The 19,316-nt window shown below is 42.5% G+C and overlaps 2 protein-coding genes and 1 long non-coding RNA gene across 12 annotated transcripts in view; 1 reads left to right on the top strand and 2 right to left on the bottom strand.

Annotated features, from left to right (window-relative positions):
- Positions 1 to 7,897, bottom strand: part of LOC132377866 (protein HEG-like) — an 80,612-nt gene extending 72,715 nt beyond the window's left edge. For 8 of the 9 annotated variants that reach the window (XM_059944306.1, XM_059944315.1, XM_059944357.1 and 5 more), the window contains exon 1: positions 7,723 to 7,897. In XM_059944306.1, the coding sequence (XP_059800289.1) occupies positions 7,723 to 7,795 (73 nt within the window). In that variant the 5' untranslated portion in view covers positions 7,796 to 7,897. The remainder of the gene's footprint in view (positions 1 to 7,722) is intronic. The other variant, XM_059944338.1, reaches the window with a different exon arrangement.
- Positions 7,898 to 7,973: 76 nt separating this feature from the next.
- LOC132404603 (uncharacterized) overlaps positions 7,974 to 19,316 on the top strand; it is a 43,637-nt gene continuing 32,294 nt past the window's right edge. Inside the window, exons 1-4 of one of the 2 annotated variants that reach the window (XR_009515602.1) lie at positions 7,974 to 8,071; positions 10,770 to 10,940; positions 14,303 to 14,523; positions 15,300 to 15,466. This is a non-coding gene — a long non-coding RNA (uncharacterized LOC132404603). Of the gene's footprint in view, positions 8,072 to 10,769; positions 11,226 to 14,302; positions 14,524 to 15,299; positions 15,467 to 19,316 lie in introns of both variants that reach the window. The other variant, XR_009515595.1, reaches the window with a different exon arrangement.
- The window catches only part of LOC132390573 (NACHT, LRR and PYD domains-containing protein 3-like), a 31,688-nt gene continuing 30,945 nt past the window's right edge, over positions 18,574 to 19,316 (bottom strand). The window contains exon 10 of the mRNA XM_059963183.1: positions 18,574 to 18,694. Coding sequence (XP_059819166.1) covers positions 18,574 to 18,694 — 121 coding nt within the window. The remainder of the gene's footprint in view (positions 18,695 to 19,316) is intronic.

The raw sequence follows: 19,316 nt of genomic DNA, 5'->3' as shown, positions 1-19,316 counted from the left end.
TGCAGATATGTTAAGAGCAAAAGGATTGCAAGAGACAATATTGGTCCTCTGGAAAACCAGAATGGTAATCCATGTGTGGAGCCAAAACAGATGGGTGAGACCTTAGATAAATTCTTTGCATCTGTATTTATTCAGGAGATGGATGCAGTGTCTATAGAAGTGAGGTAAAGCAGCATCAACTTCATGGACCCTGTACAGACTACAGAGGAGGAGATGATCACCTGATAGTGATACAGGAGGCTGCTTCCCTGGTGTCATGGATTATTGATTACCTGACTGGCAGACCACAGTACGTGCACTTGCAACACTGTGTGTCAGACAGAGTGGTCAGCAGCACTGGGGCTCCACAGGGGACTGTCCTGTCTTCCTTTCTCTTCACCATCTTCACCTCGGACTTCAACTACTGCACAGAGTCTTGCCATCTTCAGAAGTTTTCTGATGACTCTGCCATAGTTGGATGCATCAGCAAGGGAGATGAGGCTGAGTACAGGGCTATGGTGGGAAACTTTGTCACATGGTGTGAGCAGAATCATCTGCAGCTTAATGTGAAAAAGACTAAGGAGCTGGTGGTGGACCTGAGGAGGGCTAAGGCACCAGTGACCCCTGTTTCCATCCAAGGGGTCAGTGTGGACATGGTGGAGGATTACAAATACCTGGGGATATGAATTGACAATAAACTGGATTGGTCAAAGAACACTGAGGCTGTCAACAAGAAGGGTCAGAGCCATCTCTATTTCCTGAGGAGACCGAGGTCCTTTAACATCTGCCGGTTGATGCTGAGGATGTTCTACGAGTCTGTGGTGGCCAGTGCTATCATGTTTGCTGTTGTGTGCTGGGGCAGCAGGCTGAGGGTAGCAGACACCAACAGAATCAACAAACTCGTTCGTAAGGCCAGTGATGTTGTGGGGGTGGAACTGGACTCTCTGACGGTGGTGTCTGAAAAGAGGATGCTGTCCAAGTTGCATGCCATCTTGGACAATAACTCCCATCCACTCCATAATGTACTGGTTAGGCACAGGACTCATTCACCACACATGATTCAGCCAGAGACTCATTCCACCAAGATGAAACACTGAGCGTCATAGGAAGTCATTCCTACCTGTGGCCACCAAACTTTACAACTCCTCCCTTGGAGTGTCAGACATGCTGAGCCAATAGGCTGGTCCTGGACTTATTTCCACTTGGCATGATTAACTTATTATTATTTAATTATTTATGGTTTTATATTGGTATATTGCAATATAAAATTTTATATTGCTTGGTTGGAGTGGCTGTAACGAAAGCCAATTTCCCTCGGGATCAATAAGGTCTGTCTGTCTGTTTGCAACCCTGAGGCAAATAAAGATGGATAAACCCTCAGGGCCTGACAAGGTATTCCCTTGGATCCAACGGGAAGTGAGTGCAGCAGTTGCTGGGGCCCTAGCGGAGATATTTAAATCATCCTTAGCAATAGGAGAGATCCCAAAGGATTGGACGATAGCCAATGTGTTCTGCCATTTTAAAAAAAAGCCCTAAACATAAATAAGAAATTGTTGACCGGTTAGTCTGTCATCAGTCATTGGAAAGATATTGGAAGGTATTCTAAAAGATCAGGAATATAAATATTCGGATGGATATGGACTGATTAAAGATAGGCAGTGTGGCTTTGTGTGTGGTAGGTTATGTTTGACCAAACTTATGGAATTTTTCAAGGAAGTTACCATGAAAATGGATGAAGACAAGGCAGCAGATCTATCCACATTGACTTTGTTAAGGCATTTCACAAGCTCCTGCAACGAGGCTGGCCAAGAAGTTTCAGCTGCTTGGCATTCAGAATAAGGTAGTAAATTGGATTAGATGATGCCTTTGTGGGAAAAGCCGAAGAGTAGAGGGTTGCCACTCTGACTGGAGGCCTGTGACTGGTGGTGAGCTGTAGGAATTGACGCAGGGTCATTTGTTTTTTTATTATTTACATCGATAAATTGATATCGATGCAGCTCCTATCAGCCCGAGTTAGGGAGTTGGAGCAGGAGCTGGATGAACTACGGATCATTCGGGAGGCAGAGGCAGAGATAGATAGGAGTTATCAGGAGGTAGTCACACCAAAAAACCAAGAAGGAGGCAGATGGGTGACGGTCCAGAGAGGCAAGGGGAGCAGGCAGAGACAGCAGAGCGCCCCTGTGGCCATTCCCATTAACAATAAGTATACCGTACTGGATACTGTTGATGGGGATGACCTACCAGGAATGAGTTGTAGTGGTCCTGCCTCTGGCACAGAGGTTGAACCCTCTACTAGAAAGGGGAGGAGGGAAGAGAAGAGAGCAATAGTTTTAGGGGATTCTATAGTCAGGGGGGCAGATAGGAGATTTTGTGGGGCAGATCGGGAGTTTCGGATGGTATGTTGTCTCCCTGGTGCCAGGGTCCGGGACATCTCAGATCGGGTGCAGGCTATTCTTGAGAACGAGGGCATGAACCCAGATGTAGTGGTCCATGTAGGGACCAACGATGTAGGTAAGGTGAGTGAGGGGGTCCTGCTTAGAGAGTTCAGGGAGTTAGGAGTGATGCTGAAAGGCAGGACCTCCAGGGTGACAATCTCGGGATTGCTACCTGTGCCATGTGCGAGTGAGGCGAAGAATAGAATGATTATGCACATTAATACGAGGCTGAGAGCATGGTGCAGGAAGGAAGGGTTCAGGTTTTTGGATAATTGGTCTTTGTTCCAGGGACATTGGGATCTGTTTCGAAGGGATGGTCTACATCTGAACCGGAGGGGTACTAACATTCTTGCAGGAGTGTTTGCCAATGCTGCTCGGGGGGGTTTAAACTAGATGTGCAGGGGGCAGGGATCCAGATCCAGAGGGTTGGTCAGAAGGAGCATGGGGTTAAATGTGTACAAGGTTTGGGTGATCTTGAGAAGGTCATCAAAATTCAGGGTGCAATTTGCCCGATGGAAGTGCAAGGAGCTGGGTTAGGTACAGTAGACAGTGTTTTAAGCAAAGAGAGGAGGAATGGGCTAAGAATTCTATACTTGAATGTGCGTAGTGTCAGAAATAAGACAGATGAGCTTGAAGCTCAGATGAAAATGGGGAACTACGATATTGTTGGGATAACGGAGACATGGCTGCAAGGGGATCAGGCCTGGGAATTGAGTGTACCAGGGTATACGTGCTATCGTAGAAATATGGGAAGAGGGGGTGGGGTGGCCCTGTTGGTGAGGAATGAGATTCAGTCCTTAGCAAGAGGTGACTTGGGAACAGGGGAAGTAGAGTCTGTGTGGATTGAGCTGAGGAACAGTAAGGGTAAAAAGACCCTAATGGGTGTTGTGTACAGGCCCCCAAACAGTAGCGTGGATATTGGGTACAAGTTGATTAGGGAGTTAACATTGGCATGTGCTAAAGGTAATGCAGTCGTTATGGGAGATTTCAACATGCAGGTGAACTGGGAGAATCAGGTAGGTGCTGGACCCCAGGATAGGGAGTTTGTGGAGTGTCTAAGGGATGTATTTTTGGAACAGCTTGTGCTTGAGCCAACCAGGAACGAGGCTATTTTGGACTTGGTGATGTGTAATGAACAGGAATTGATAAGTGATCTTGAAGTAAAGGAGCCATTAGGAAGTAGTGATCATAACATGATAAGTTTTTATCTACAATTTGAGAGGGATAAGGGCAGATCAGAGGTGTCAGTGTTGCAATTAAATAAAGGAGACTACGGAGCCATGAGGGAAGAGCTGGCCAAAGTTAAATGGGTGGATGCCCTGGCAGGAAAGACAGTGGATCAGCAGTGGCAGATATTCTTGGGGATAATACAAAAGATGCAAAAGCAGTTCATTCCAATGAGAAGGAAGGATTCAAAGAGGGGGAAGGGGCCACAGTGGTTGACAAAGGAAGTCAGAGATTGTATAGCATTAAAGAAAAAGAAGTATGACAGGGCTAAGATGAGTGGGAATACAGATGACTGGGAAAGTTTTAAGGAACAGCAGATCTTAACTAAAAAAGCAATACGGAGAGAAAAAATCAGGTATGAGCTCAGTCTAGCCAGGAATATAAAAGGGGATAGCAAAAGCTTTTTTAGCTATGTGAAGAGAAAGAAGATAGTTAAGAACAATGTTGGCCCCTTGAAGAATGAATTGGGAGAAATTGTTATGGGAAACAGGGAAATGGCAACAGAATTTAATGCGTACTTTAGATCTGTCTTCACCAGGGAGGACACAAGCAATCTCCCAGTTGTATGGATGGGCCAGGGTCATAAGATATCAGAGGAATTGAGACAGATTGACATTCGGAAAGAAACTGTGATGAGTAGACTGGTAGGACTGAAGGCTAATAAATCCCCGGGTCCAGATGGTCTGCATCCGAGGGTTCTAAAAGAGGTGGCTGAGGAAATTGCGGATGCATTGGTAATCATTTTCCAATGTTCCTTAGATTCAAGATCAGTTCCTGAAGATTGGAGAGTGGCTAATGTTGTCCCACTTTTCAAGAAGGGAGGGAAGGAGAAAACGGAGAACTATTGCCCTGTTAGCCTAACGTCAGTCGTGGGGAAGATGCTTGAGTCCATTATTAAGGACGAAATAGTGGCACATCTAGATGGCAGAAATAGGATTAGGCCGAGCCAGCATGGATTTACCAAGGGAAAATCATGCTTGACTAATCTGTTGGTGTTTTTTGAGGGTGTAACAAGGATGTTAGACGAGGGTAAGCTAGTGGATGTTGTGTACCTAGATTTTCATAAGGCATTCGATAAGGTGCCACATAGGAGATTGGTGAGTAAAATCAGAGCTCATGGCATTGGGGGCAGGGTTTCAACATGGATAGAAAACTGGTTGGCAGATAGAAAGCAAAGGGTAGCAGTGAATGGGTGTTTCTCGGACTGGCTGGAGGTGACTAGTGGGGTACCACAGGGCTCTGTATTTGAACCACAGCTCTTTACGATTTATGTCAATGATTTAGATGAGGGCATTGAAAACTATATCAGCAAGTTTGCTGACGATAATAAACTGGGTGGCAGTGTGACATGCGAAGAGGACGTTAGGAGAATACAGGGAGACTTGGATAGGCTGAGTGAGTGGGCAGATACTTGACAGATGTCATTCAATGTGAATAAATGTGAAGTTATCCACTTTGGAAGCAGGAACAATAGGGCAGAGTATTGTCTGAACGGTGTAGAGTTAGGTAAGGGAGAAATGCAAAGAGACCTAGGAGTCCTAGTTCACCAGTCAAAGAAGGTGAATGAGCAAGTGAAACAGGCAGTGAAGAGGGCAAATGGAATGTTGGCCTTTGTTACAAGGGGAATTGAATACAAGAGCAAGGATGTCCTTTTGCATTTGTACAGGGCCCTGGTGAGACCACACCTGGAATATTGTGTACAGTTTTGGTCTCCAGGTTTAAGGAAGGACATTCTGGCAATTGAGGAGGTGCAGCGTAGATTCACTAGGTTGATTCCTGGGATGGCAGGGCTGTCTTATGCAGAGAGATTGGAGAGATTGGGCTTGTACACGCTGGAATTGAGATTGAGAGGAGATCTGATTGAAACGTTTAAGATAATTAAAGGATTTGATAGGATTGAGGCAGGAAATATGTTCCAGATGTTGTGAGAGTCCAGTACCAGAGGGCATGGATTGAGAATAAGAGGTCAGTTATTTAAACCAGAGTTGAGGAAGAGCTTCTTCTCCCAGAGAGTTGTGGAGGTGTGGAATGCACTGCCTCGGAAGATGGTGGAGGCCAATTCTCTGGATGCTTTCAAGAAGGAGCTGGATAGATATCCGATGGATAGGGGAATCAAGGGATATGGGGACAAGGCAGGGACTGGGTATTGATAGTGAATGATCAGCCATGATCTCAGAATGGTGGCGCAGACTCGAGGGGCCGAATGGTCTACTTCTGCACCTATTGTCTATTGTCTATAATCTGGATGATAATTAGATTAGCAAATCTGCGGGTGACACCAAGATTGTGGGTGTGATGGACAGTGAGAAAGACTATCATAGCTTACAGAGTGATTTGCATCAGCTGGAAAAATGGGCTGAAAAATGGCAGATGTAATTTAATGCAGACAAGTGCGAGATTTTGCACTTTGGAAGGACCAACCAAGTAGGTCATACACAGTGAACGATAAGGGCACTGAAGTGTGTGATAGAACAAAGGGACCTGGGAATACAGGTCCTATCCTAACTTCATTGAAAGTCATGTCACAGGTCAACAGAGCCGTAAAGGAAGCTTTGGGCTTCATATCTTGAGTAAAGGAGAAGGGATGTTATGTTGAAGTCATATAAGATATTGTTGAGATGTTGCAGTTTTGGTACAGGAAAGATGTAAATAAGGTTGAACGAGTTACAGAGAACATTTACAAGGGTGTTGATGGCTCTGGAGGACCTGAGTTATAAGGAAAGATTGAATAGGTTAGAATGTAGAAAACCGAGAGGAAATTTTATAGAGGTATACAAATTTATGAGGGGTAAGTGCAGCAGGCTTTTTCTACTGAGTTTGGGTGTGACTACATCCAGAGTTGATGGGTTCAGGGTGAAAGGTGAGGAGTTTAAGGGGACCATGAAGGGAAGCTTCTTCACTCAGAGGGTCATGTGAGTGTGGAATGAGCTGCCTGCACAAGTGGTGCATGCAAGCCCGATTTCAATGTTTTAGAGAAGTTTGGATCGGTACATGGATTGTAGGAGTATGGTCAATGGCAGCAGGCAGTTGAAATGGGTTCAGCGTGGATTTGATGTGCTGAAAGTCCTGTTTCTGTGCTGTACAGCTCTACGATTCTATGACGAAGTGTCCCTTTTCTTACATGATACATCGATTATTTCATTTTTGCTGTTTAAAATAATAATTCACTTGACTGAAAAGTTATGTTTGTTTGGTTCACTTTCTAGAGAGGGCATAGGAAAAAGAATGGGAAGCCATTTTCTGGAAATAGTGCAGGACTGAAGAAGAAAAAAAGAAGGAATATGGAAATGGACAATGAAAGGACAGCAGAAGAACATGGTGAAATGCTCACGGAACCCATTTGTTAGGTCAGATACTGCTGTTGGAAAATCCTCATGCAGGTAATGGTCTCAGGGAAACTGTACAGATAGCTTTTATCCTTGGATGTTGCGTCAATGTATTTTTCCCTGTGACGGGTTCTTCAGCACAAAATCATTTCAGTACCGTGAGTAAATAAAATTGAAGCAAACTAGATTGATTACACAACAATGAGCTCTAATAATTACATGTACATTAAAGACTGATATTTTTATACATATTATGGACCCTTTTTATTTTGTATTATATAGTATTATGTGTTTGTTATAGTTTAAAATATTTTGTCAATACAATTTCGATCTAAGTTTACACTGGTGTGAATTAAATTATTGCATCCTGGCGAATGGTAAATGTGCATGATTGTGTCTGTGTTCGTACAAGTAACAGTCCTACTTTATCTTAAAGGGACATTCAAATTTTTATGTTTGAGTTTACCTGAACCATTTTCTCCCTAGATGTGTTTATGAATTGGAATTGGCCTTTTCATCGTTATTCCCCATGTATTGTCGAGTTATGTTGCGGTTAGCTTGTAATCACAGTAATAGCTAACTCCTTACAAGCAGTCACACAGTTTACCAGAAACTAAATAGAATGCACTTCTGATTTATCTACATTTAATGACCAGAAAAACTGTCTGCTGGATATTACTGCTTTATGAGTAATTCAATTTCTTGCATTTTATCCCCCTGATGATTATACAAATAATGGTAGCAAAGTTGTTTACCTGTTGTAATCTGTCCATCGATTAAGTCACTTAAAAGCACAAGAGTGTAAATCCACTTTGCTGCAGCTGCCATGTTATTGTATTCTCTGTTGTTCCTTCATACAAAACAAGTTTACAGTCTGAGGAATCTGTCTTAAAAGACTTAATTTCTAACCACTTTCAGCCTAGATTAGTGTTCCACCCACCTTTGGAATTTTTCTGTGCTACTTTCCGGGTTAGTTGATTTTGCATTTCGGTGGTGTGTTTATCTATGGTGTAATATTACAAGAGGTGTGATCTTTCAGACATCGAAGATAACAATTTGGCCTAACTTTTGTCTGCTTAGAAAACCAACAAACCTCAAAGCAAAGTAAGTGCAACCCCAGTACAATGTTGGCAAATGCATGGTCATGCACCTTGGTAGTAGAAATAAATGTGCAGACTATTTTCTAAATGGGGAGAAAATCCAAAATCTAAGAATGCAGAGGAACTTGGGATCCTTGTGCAGAACACTGGGGCATTGATCGTTTGGATAGCCAGAGGCTTTTTCCCAGGGCTGAAATGGCTAACGTGAGGGGGCATAGTTTTAAGGTGCTTGGAAATAAGTACCAAGGGGATGTCAGGGGTAACTTTTTTACACAGAGAGTGGTGGGTGTGTGGAATGCACTGCCAGCGGCAGCGGTGAAAGTGGATACAATAGGTCTTTTAAAGAACATTTGATAGCTCTGGGTCTGTACTTGCTGGAACTTAGAAGGATGAAGGAGGTGCTTGTTGAAACCTTTCGAATGTTGAAAGACCTAGACAGAGTAGATGTGGAAAGGATGTGTCCCATGGTGTCAGCCTCAGGATATAGCGGTGTTCATTTAAAAAAGAGATGCATAAGAATTTCTTTCGCCAGAGGGTGATGAATTTGTGGAATTTGTTACCATAGGCAGCTGTGGAGGCCAAACCGTTGGGTGTATTTAAGACAGAGTTTGATAGGTTCTTGATTGGACATGTCATCAAAGGTAAGGGGGAGAAGGCTGGGGAATGGGGCTGAGGAGGGGAAGAAATGATCAATGGACCAAATGGTTTAATTCTGCTCCTATGTCTTATGGTCTTATAATTCAAATTTATCACTGAAATGTGAGATTGACTAACAGCAGCAGGGGATTCCAAGGGCACCAAAGACCAATCAGAAAACAAGAACTGGAAGATAATAGAAAATGATGCAATCAAATAATCTGCTGGAAGAAATTAGTGGGCCGAGCAGCATCTGTGGGAGGAAAGGAATCATCACCATTTCAGCAGGGCTGCATATCTCAAGCTATTTAAGCACCAATTTTGTGGGCCTGGCCTGTTCTGCCCACTCTGACTGACAGGATTTGCAACCAGAGGAACTCAGCTGCTTTGGTGCTGACCATGAAGTTGTGCTCAAGTATTCTGGATATTGTTGGACATAACTGAATGTCTGAGGGAATCCACTATAGTCAATTAATAGATTGTTATTTATTAAACCCCAGGATGTAATCTAATCCAGTTACATGTTACACAGCTGTCACTCACCTTTTGTTATTATTTCAAGATGCAGCGTGGTAACAGGCTCATCTGGACTATTGAGTCCATATCTCCCAATTACACCCGATTACCCTCCTAACCACATGTCTTCGGAATGTGGGAGGAAATTGGAGAACCTGGAGGAAACCCACATGGTCATGGGGAGAACAGTGGAAGTGGGGGCGGGATGAAACCAGGTTGCTGGTGCAGTAATACTGTTACACTAAGCACTATTCTATCATGCTGTGCTCTCTCTCTAGCATTTGTAAGGAACTTTAATTTAAGCAATTCCAACCAAATTGCCACTGGGGTTTAGACCCACATTACAAACCAGCGGGATGTATAGGATCTCCAGGGAGGGGTAGCAGCTCTGTGGAAGGAGCTTGTTGTGTCCATTCTGGGCTGTTCTTGCACCTTTGGTCCTCACCGGACACTCAGCTCTTGCCTATGGCTCCAAGTAGCTGTTTGCATGCAAACCCTGGTACACCGCTTCAGATGGTGGGCTAAACCAGGCGAGAGTAGCCAGTGGGCCTCATACCTCTAGTGAGATAGGGACATGCCTGTCCTAGCAAGCAAGGTCAGCCCCAGTGGACTGGGCGGACGAGAACAACATTGAGATCGAATGGCCACAAAAGTGATGCAGCAACACTTTCTGGAGAGCGAAGGCACTGAAGAGGTCACGGTCATCCTCAGCAACCAAGGAAGGTCTCAGTTTTGACGACTACTCATATCTCTGGATCTGGACATCTGAGATCGAGGGAGTGGAGATGCCCCTGTGCAACAGCTTTTCCATTTTAAAAACCTTCCAACAGAAATTTCTGTCATCGTCGGATATGATGACAACCAACACAAACCAGAATTTTAGTCTCAACCAGATAGAATGCAGTTTGAAGGGGACAAAGGACACAGTGCTGAAATGCACAAAGCCTGTACGTGAGTAACTAAAAAAATCAAAAAAGCAACAAAATGCTGGAAATCTGAAAAGGAGTAAAACACATGTTGGACTCACTCTGCAGTTCAGGCAAGGTACAAAAGATAAACAGAAATTCATTCAGAATGAGGACCAGAACCTTTACAAAGTTGACAGACATGGTAGGGAAGACATAGAAATTCATTGAAACTCAATAAAATTGGAAATACTGGAATTCTAAAATAAAAGAAGACTTGCAGTGTTGAATATTTGTAGCATTTTCTAGTTTAATCCTGAACATTCACAGCTCAGATGTACTTTATACCCCCTGAAGTTCCTCACTTGGAGAAAAGCCTTTTCATCTTAGGCTTGGTGTCACAACCAGGGTAATCTTTTTCAGTTAGTATGTGGACTGTATTTTCTCAGTGTCACCTCATGCAGAATTCCTTGGATTGTTTTACCCTTTATGACTAATCATTGGTCTTTGGACTAGCTCTGGTTATGAAGCTCTGCAGATGTCTCATTGCGTGTCATGGGGTTTGTTAACTCTCTTTCTATTTATCACTTTTATTCGATTTGAGGTAATTTTATTAGCACGGTATTTCAATATCTTCCTTTATAGTAGTTGCCCAGGGGACCATTGCTTCATCTGGACACTTACATTGTCTGATCAGTCCTGAACTTCTAAGTGCTCCAGGGTGTATTTTGAGGGGGTGCAACACGCCAACTTCTCTTGTCTCAGTTGTTGTGGATTCTCATCTGGTGAAGCTCAGACCAAGTTCTTCGGTTTAATGTGAGTGATTTCAGCTCTTCAAGATTCAATATAGTTTGCGTGAGCTCTTGTTAGTTTGGCTGGTTAATGTCCGTATTAAATCTATTTTGCTTGAGTTGCCGACGTCTCTGTGATCCCTGCACTTGAGTGTGCTTGCGACCCTTCATCTCGACCCGGTTCAGAAAGGTGACCTGAGCAGGATTTGGCGTCCAACCAGATCTGGCAAAGCAGAGTGCCGCGGTCAGCTGCGGGAAAGGACCGCGTCTCTCTCTGCCATCAAGGGAAATGTAAAAGCCCAGGAATCAGGTATGCCATGTACTCGGGGGAAAATGCCGATAGCTGCCTAAATCTGCCTACTCTGGGGCTCTTTAACAGGAGTCCTGAGTTGTACTGGGGGTTTATAACCCAATGTTCTCTGGTGTCCAAAATGATGATGCACAAGTTTCCTACTGAATGAAATAAAATGGCTTGCATTATTACCTTCCTCTCCAGTAAAGCTCTGGAATGGACAACACCTAAGTTTGAGAGAGATGATCCCAAATGCTCCTTTATTAATCCATTTATCAGTGCCCTAATCACCCCATGGTTGGGAGCAGGTGGCTACGAGACAGGGTGGACTGCTCAGTTGAGTTCAGAACTTTGGCTCTTGAGAGTGGGGAGTGGTAAAGCTCTGATGGCCATGTTCGAAAGAACAGTCTTAAAGATGAACTGGCAGCTCATGATCCTGTACCAGACTTTAATCAATTTAGCCACTTGTCTGGACATCTGTCTGTCAGAAAGGCAGTGAGAGTAGTGCCAGCAGCTCCCCAGCTTCTATCCTACTGACGCTCATCCACCCATTTCCTCCTATAGATCCTTCAGTGACCCACTTGCTGGATGCCATGGAACCCAAGCAGTTGGGCAGGGCACATCTCTCGGTTGCTGATCGAACACAACACAAAATTTAAAGAGAGACATTCTTTGTACTGAGGGGAACTAGGGCATTATCTGGCCATGTGCCCCAAGAGGCTGGGAAACTCCTGGGGGCCACCCAGTGAGGGGAGATCTGTGATGGTCCCTTGGCCTCTCCCATAGGTACTTACACGCGGTTACACCTACCCTCTTGTTTGATATGCAGTCGAAAGGAGTTTCCCATTCACGTGTTTGTTGACCCTTGGTTCAGTGGGTAACTTTTTAGATTTAGGGGTGGCACAACAAATGAGGGTCCCTTTCTCCTTGCTGCCATTGTACTGGATGGTAGGCCTCTTGAATGGCTAAGGCTTGTTACATTTCCAGACTGTTAGGCTTTCGCTTTGGAAATCACTGCGAAACATTGAAGTTCCACTTAATTAATTTGACAGAGATCCCTTTTATTCTTGGATATCTATGAGGGGTTATTACTGGTTGGTCCTCTAATTGCCAAAGTATTTGCTTTTTATTGGTTTCCTAGAATCATGAGTATGTCTCCCAATTGCCCGAGATCAAAATGAAAATCCCTGAACCTGTGTCCACGCTTCCTGAGTTAGAAGTTATTAATGAGATTAAGAAAGTCCCTCCTGAATACTCAGACCTCCTAAACATTTTTAGCAAGAAAAGAGCTACCTCGCTGCCAACCCATCATTATTATGATTGCACAATTGAGTTATGGACTGGTTCCTGCCCTTTCTGAGGGAACCCTATCTGGTCCTCAGAGATGGACTATAGACAGTTACCTTAAAGAAGCATCAATAGTTGGGTTCATCAGACCCTCACCTCCTTCTGCAAAGGTGGAGTTTTCTTTGTCACAAAGAAGGATGGTAGCCTGACCCTGTATTGATTATCAGGATCTTAACAAGATTACCATTAAAACTAGTTACCCCTTACCATTAATGAACTCAGCCTTTGGTTTACTGCAAGGAGCCAAAGTTTTCACTACGTTGGATCTCAGGCATGCCTACAGTTGAATTTGGATTCGTCAGGGTGATGAATGGAAGATGCCATTCAGTATGCTCACCAGGCAATATGAATACTTAGTTATGCCTCTTGGGCTTGCTACTGTCCCAGCATTTTGATTTTATTCAAATTCTTATGAGGAACATATCTCCCATGTTCGTCAGGACCTTCAGTGTTTATTAGATAATAAGTTATTTGTCAAGCCAGAGAAGTGCAAATTTCATGTTCCTAAAGTCTCCTTTTAATGGACCTCATTCGGGACTGGCCCATTCCCACTTCTGTCAAGCAGATTCAGAGATCCTTGGGGTTTGCTAACTTTTACAGAAGATTTATTAAGCTCCATGGCTGCTCCCATGATCAATCTTACCAAGACAAAGTTGGCATTGTTTCTGTGGATGGCAGAGGTGGAGTTAGCCTTTAATGATCTTAAGAATTGTTTTGTCACTGCCCCCATATTGTAACCACCCAGCCCTGCTCCTCCCCAGCCTCCCCTGATCTGCTCTTCAGGGTTGGGTGGTTGCAATATGGTAGCAGTGACAAAACAATTGACGCTTCCAACATTGGAGCAGGGGTAGTCTTGTTTAAACATTCCACCACTGATTATAAAAAATGGCATCTCTGTGCTTACTGCGTGAAACAGTTGTCACCAGCTGAATTCAATTATGATATTGGTAACCAGGAGTTGGCTGTTCAACTGGCCTTAGAAGAGTGACGGCACTGGTTGGAAGGGGTGGAGCATTTGTTTATAGTTTGGACGGATCATACGAATTTAGCTTATATCCAGAATGCCAAGGGACCTAACTCACAGCAAGCCCATTGGGCATTATTTTTTAACTGTTTTAACTTTGTCATTACTTATCGAACAGGTTCCAAGCATCTAAAGCCTGATACCCTGTCTAGGCAACTTGCTGCCCCCCCTCTGATTTGATAGATAGGCCTTAGTTGTTATTGATAATTTGGGAGAATAACCTTTTGGATCCTATCACTTGAGACGTTGATTCCCAAGTTAGGCAAGCACTCGAGGGGAGTAATCTAGTTCCCAGTAATGTTCCCCCAAGTCGCCTTTTTGTGCCACCTGAACTTAGGTCGGAGGTCCTCTCAAATGGTGGCACGTATCTGAGATAATAACCTACCCTGGAATTTCATGCACCTGAGAATTCATAAAAAGATGTTATTGATGGCCTGGTATGAATAGAGATGACAAGTCCTTTGTCCAAGCCTGTGATGCTTGTTCCCATTCCAAAGATTCCAATTCTCCTCCCCAGGGTCTTCTCCATCCCCTCCCGCTCCTGGTCACATCTCTCACTGGCTTGCCCCTTTACGCTTCTTTACACCACTCCCCCAATCTTTCAATCTCCCTCCTATATGCTGATTTATCACCATCTTCGATTCAGCCCACAACAGTGGTGTTGTCAATGAACTTCCATATGGTATTGGAGCTGTTTATTCTTTTTGTCTTGATTGTGTTACAGAGACTGCTGGAACCTGTGAGGTGCAGTTTGGAATTCGATCGAATGATCTGGTGCTCTGTAGTGTTCGGAGATGTCTCATGCAGAAGACCAGAGACAGGGTGAGGGATCAAGAGCAACCCTAGACCCAGCGTGGCAGTCCCTTTTCACAGAAAGTCTGAGTTCATGTGACCGGTCTCCTTCAATGCTGATGGGAAGATGTTTTCAATATTTTGAGATTTATGGTGATTATATTACTATACTTTATATTGGTCTTCTCCAGTTTTTCGTGTTTTGCGAGGGACAGCGTTAGGGGTTTGGGGTTTTCAATGTTCTAGCTACTGTTTACCACGTGGGCAATCTGTTAATTTTTTGTGTGAGGGAGAGCGTGGGGGGGGGGTTGTTTCTTTTCCTTTTTCTTGCTGGGAGGGGAGGATATGTCTTTTATTTCAACTTCTCCCTTGGTTTTTTGACTTCTGGAGAAGTCAAATATCAGAGATTTATTGACAATAAAATGAACATTTGAACCTTTGAGATTGCTATCATACCTGCACCTCATGTAGCATCCTTGGTCTCTGAACTTGAATGCCTCTGATCTAGCCCTCAGTAAATTTCAGATTTCATGGTTCATCCAGGGCTTCTGATTGGGGAAAACCCTGAAAAATCTTGTGGAGTCACATTAATCTACAGTTGTCTTAATATGGTTGATTGCAATCTTGGTGTAGTCATTCAGATCCACAGATGAGTGCTTGAACGTGGCCCAGTCCACTGACTCAAAGTAGTTAGTATGTGGATTGTAATTGCTCAGTGTAACCTTGTGGGTGTACAGTGTTCCTTGGATTAGTTACGTTTTATATTTAGTTGCTTGTCTTTGTACTCGCTCTGGTTTTTCACTTTGTTTTGTAGGAATCTTATTTGGCTTCGGGGGGGGGGGGATTGTTAAACTCTCTTAGTACTTATCACCTTTATTCAATTTGGGATAATTTAATTAGCACTGTATTTTCAATTTCATGCATTGTAGTTATTGACTTTGGGGATTATTGCTTCAACCGGACCCCTATGTTGCCTGATTGGCCCTGAATTCCTACGTGCTCCAGGATGCATTTCATGTGGGCACTCCAACTTCTGTTTGCTCGGTTGTTATGGATCCTTGTCTGGTGAAACGCAGACTGAGATCTTCTGAGTATCGTGAGTGATTTCAGTTCTTCATGATTCTGCAGAGTTTGCATGAGCTCTTGTTAGTTCTGCTGGTTAACTTCTGTAATAAATCTTCATTTTGTTTGAGCTACTGCAGTCTCTGTGATTCCAGTACTCGAGTTTGCTACGAACCCTTATACTTAGAAATCACAAGGGTCATTTGTAGACTTAGGAACATAGAGTACCTTTCTAAGAACGTGGAGTTAAATAGTATGTTGGAAAATGAAAAGGATCATTTTTCATCCTAAAATATATCACCGATCTATTGACACTACCCGTTGGCACTCATAACAAAGTAACAGCATCTCAAAGGATTGGCAGCTTCACTTTAGGACAGGGCAAGCAACCAACAGTTTAAAATGGCTAGGGCAGGGCAGGGGGAATAGGTGAGGTTAGGAAAGGGGAGAGAGCAGAACTGTGAGGAAACAGCAGAGAGAAGGAGGTGGGAAGGAAGGAGGTTAGTGAAAGAGAAGGGGAACTCGGGGGAAAGGTGTTAGAGTTTTTACAAAAGAAGGGAAGGAAATGAGGATTGGCTTGGTGGATAGGAAGGGAGCTATGGAAGAGGGAGGGAAGTTGTATTACATGCAGCACAGTATTCTTCTGAATCAGTTAACTGGGTTTGAGTGTGCATGTGTGTGTGTGTGAAAGGCATTGCCCACACCTCAAAAGTAAACTGAAAATGAATTTGTCTTGATCCTGTTGGGCTATCGAGAAAGAAGAAGACAATACATATTGGGAAAGGAAAGGCAATTCATGACTTTTTCTTGTCTATCCCTACTACTAATTCATTTCCTTTTATACCTTCTCTTTTGTTTCCATGGATATAGATTATATTTCTGTAGATGGGTTCAGTCAAACATCCTGAGATTACTTTATTGGCCAGAAGCATGAGGTAATTCCAAAATCTTCGACATTTTATTGTTGGTGTCATTTGTTTCTTGACTCTGAATTGAGCTCCAAAATATGGACAACTTTTCCCACTAGGTTACTTCAAGTATTTCCCTTGCGCCTAGTTTTGTATTAAATGTCCTTTTCTTGTTAGGGAGATTAAAATAGATTTAAGTGTTCTGCACGCAGGTTTTTCCATTGTGGAAGAATGGATGCCAAAAGTACATTATAATCAGAACAATAATCAAATGAAGAATGCAATAGGACAAATGTCAAACCCAGTGAGGTTTCTGCTGCATTGTAAATGTACCATAACTGTAAAGTTATCTTTGTGGGAACAGAGGTTGCAACTAGACTTTCATTATTTAATTCTTTAAAACTGCATCTCTCTAAGTACTCTCTGAAATGTTGTCAGGTGACTGTGCATGTCTGACACCAAGTCTGTATGTAAGTTGAATTCCACATACCGTTCACGGAAAAAAAAAATCAATTACAGTTACACGTTAGTACCCCAATATCATGCCACATATAGAAGCTACTCTTGCGGTTTTATTTCAGCTTATCAAATGATCCGAGAGGGATTTGAAAATCTTTGTATATCTCCCGTACGTGATCTGGTTGATTTGCAGATGATGGAACATTTTTGTTGAAGAATTATTAGCACGGTTATAATACAAGAGAAGGTTACTACATTTTAGAAACAAAGTAAAATGTACTGCCCCGCTATATACCATGGTTAGTGCTACAAACTGGGATGCTTTTCTAAGTAATTGGTGCAAACAATTGAAACCAATCAAATATCAAGGTATCCAATCTTTAGCTAAACCTTACTCTGCAGTTCATAAACGTTCTGCTGCAGTTAGAACACAATTACCCACTATACCAACAAGAAATAACAACAAAGAGAATTCACAAATTTAATAAAGTTCACCTGAAATCAGCTGATTGTCATTATTAGCTGCATTATAACAAAAGAGAAATGTTGTTAACTAACAGAAATCTTGCATCTATGATAAATTTCATGGTTATTATAACAGAAAATACAATGATTGGGTGCAAGTTTTGTGACATTGGTCCTTCTTAAAGAATCATTTACAAATTGAAGAATCTGCATCGACATTTTTTAGAAATCAATAGATCAAAATCATCAGATAAATCATTACCAAGATTTTAGATGTAGTGGGGGAGGGAGAGCATTAAAGGAAATTAGAACAAGAAGGAACAAGAAGTGGATATTATACCCACAGAGGGTCATCAGCATCTTTTGTGTTTCAACTTGATTCCAAAGGAATACCATTGACACCTATACTTACAAACAGAGGCAACATTGCTTGAAGTCTCACTGGCCTTAAGTGTCTGTCATAGGATCTATACAGAAGGTAACAATCATGACCCCTTGTGGGGAGGAGATGGACTTTCACCTACACAGGCCGGCCAATGTTATGAAGGATGGCAGGAAGCATTCACCACTCTTTGTGGTTCCCATCAGCAAAGTGATATCTTTATCAAATATAGAAAAAAGATATCAAATCATAACTACTGCTCACTTGTGACCTCAGGCATAGTGAATGACATAGGCCCGGTGCCTGGTTTCAGCCAAGATGATCTTTTCTTCCGTGCTATTTCTACTCTTATTCAGCCATCAAGTTAAAAGCGATTGCTTATCAGAAAAAAAACATTCCCCAACAACATTATGGACAATAGTGTTCACTTTTTTGTGTTATAAGACTTCTTAAGATTAAAACTTTTCTGTTTTCCACATGTGAATTGATGATTGCAATTCAGGCTCTTTTGCCACTCCTGATTGCCAGTGTGAATGAATTTCAAGGTTCATTTTCTTTCATTAAAATCATGAGATATTTATATGATAAATCTACATATGCAGTATATAATCTGTTAATGATTTACATAAAATCTAGCAAACAGTAAATATCATTAATCATAAAATGAGGTGGCACAAGTACGTAGCATAGAACAATGATGCTGAAATGTCAGCTCTGCTATTTCAGCTGATGATATACAAGGTATTAGAAAATCTGTTCTAACTGGATGAGATTGTTGGTGCCAATTCTGTATAGACGTGTCAGGCTGTGGAATCTGTTCCATTCAAATGTTTCAGCACTAGTCCGTAATCATGAAATACACCCAAGATGTTTTCAAACATAAAGGAATTATTGAAATAATTACTAAGGATACAAAAAGATCATAACTTAAAGAAATGTTCCAAAATATTTTACATCTCTGTCTACAAAAATCTCAACATCCGGTTTCTTCAGATTCAGCTTCTTTATGGCTATCTGGCCATTTGTAGTGAACTGGTTTTCCTCTAGCCTACACCAAACAGAAATATTGCAAGAAACTGATGAACTGTATATTTTGGAAGGAAATAACACATTTGCATCTACTCATTCTACACTCCACTCTAAATCTACAAACATTAAGTTGGATTCATTAGCTTTTAATATTATTATGGATGACCTTAAAGCTGTTTGTGAAAGTTCAATAAAGATCATGATCTTCAATTATAAAGTTACAGAGGAGCATTGCTGTGTTTCTCCACCAGGTCATTCTCTAAATAGCATACTTTTCAAGTCCTGAGCTTCTTACCTCCTGAGTGACACTTGTAGCTAGATCTTAAAGTGTCATTCTGAAATACAGGTAGCACTCTTCCAGCTACAGTGGAGAGTTGCTACTTTACAAATAAGTGCTGCATATTAAGAGGGGGATAACAGATTGTTCGCAGAGGTCAGGGAAACAGGGACAGACTGATGAAGAACAGTGCCTGCAGGAGAGACATGGAGATAATCTGGACATGATGCTAGTGAGGACTCTAAGTGGACTAGTACTACAGGAGAGCAGACTTTCCATGCCAGCAAGTTTGTGCACGTTGCAATATGCACACATCCCCATGTCTTCTCTACTTGTTCTCACCGCTGGATGAAAGGTGGTTGTG

Source organism: Hypanus sabinus, chromosome 2 (assembly GCF_030144855.1).
Source record: "Hypanus sabinus isolate sHypSab1 chromosome 2, sHypSab1.hap1, whole genome shotgun sequence".
In the NCBI taxonomy this organism is placed as follows: domain Eukaryota; kingdom Metazoa; phylum Chordata; class Chondrichthyes; order Myliobatiformes; family Dasyatidae; genus Hypanus; species Hypanus sabinus.
This window is presented reverse-complemented; position numbering and strand designations above follow the sequence as displayed.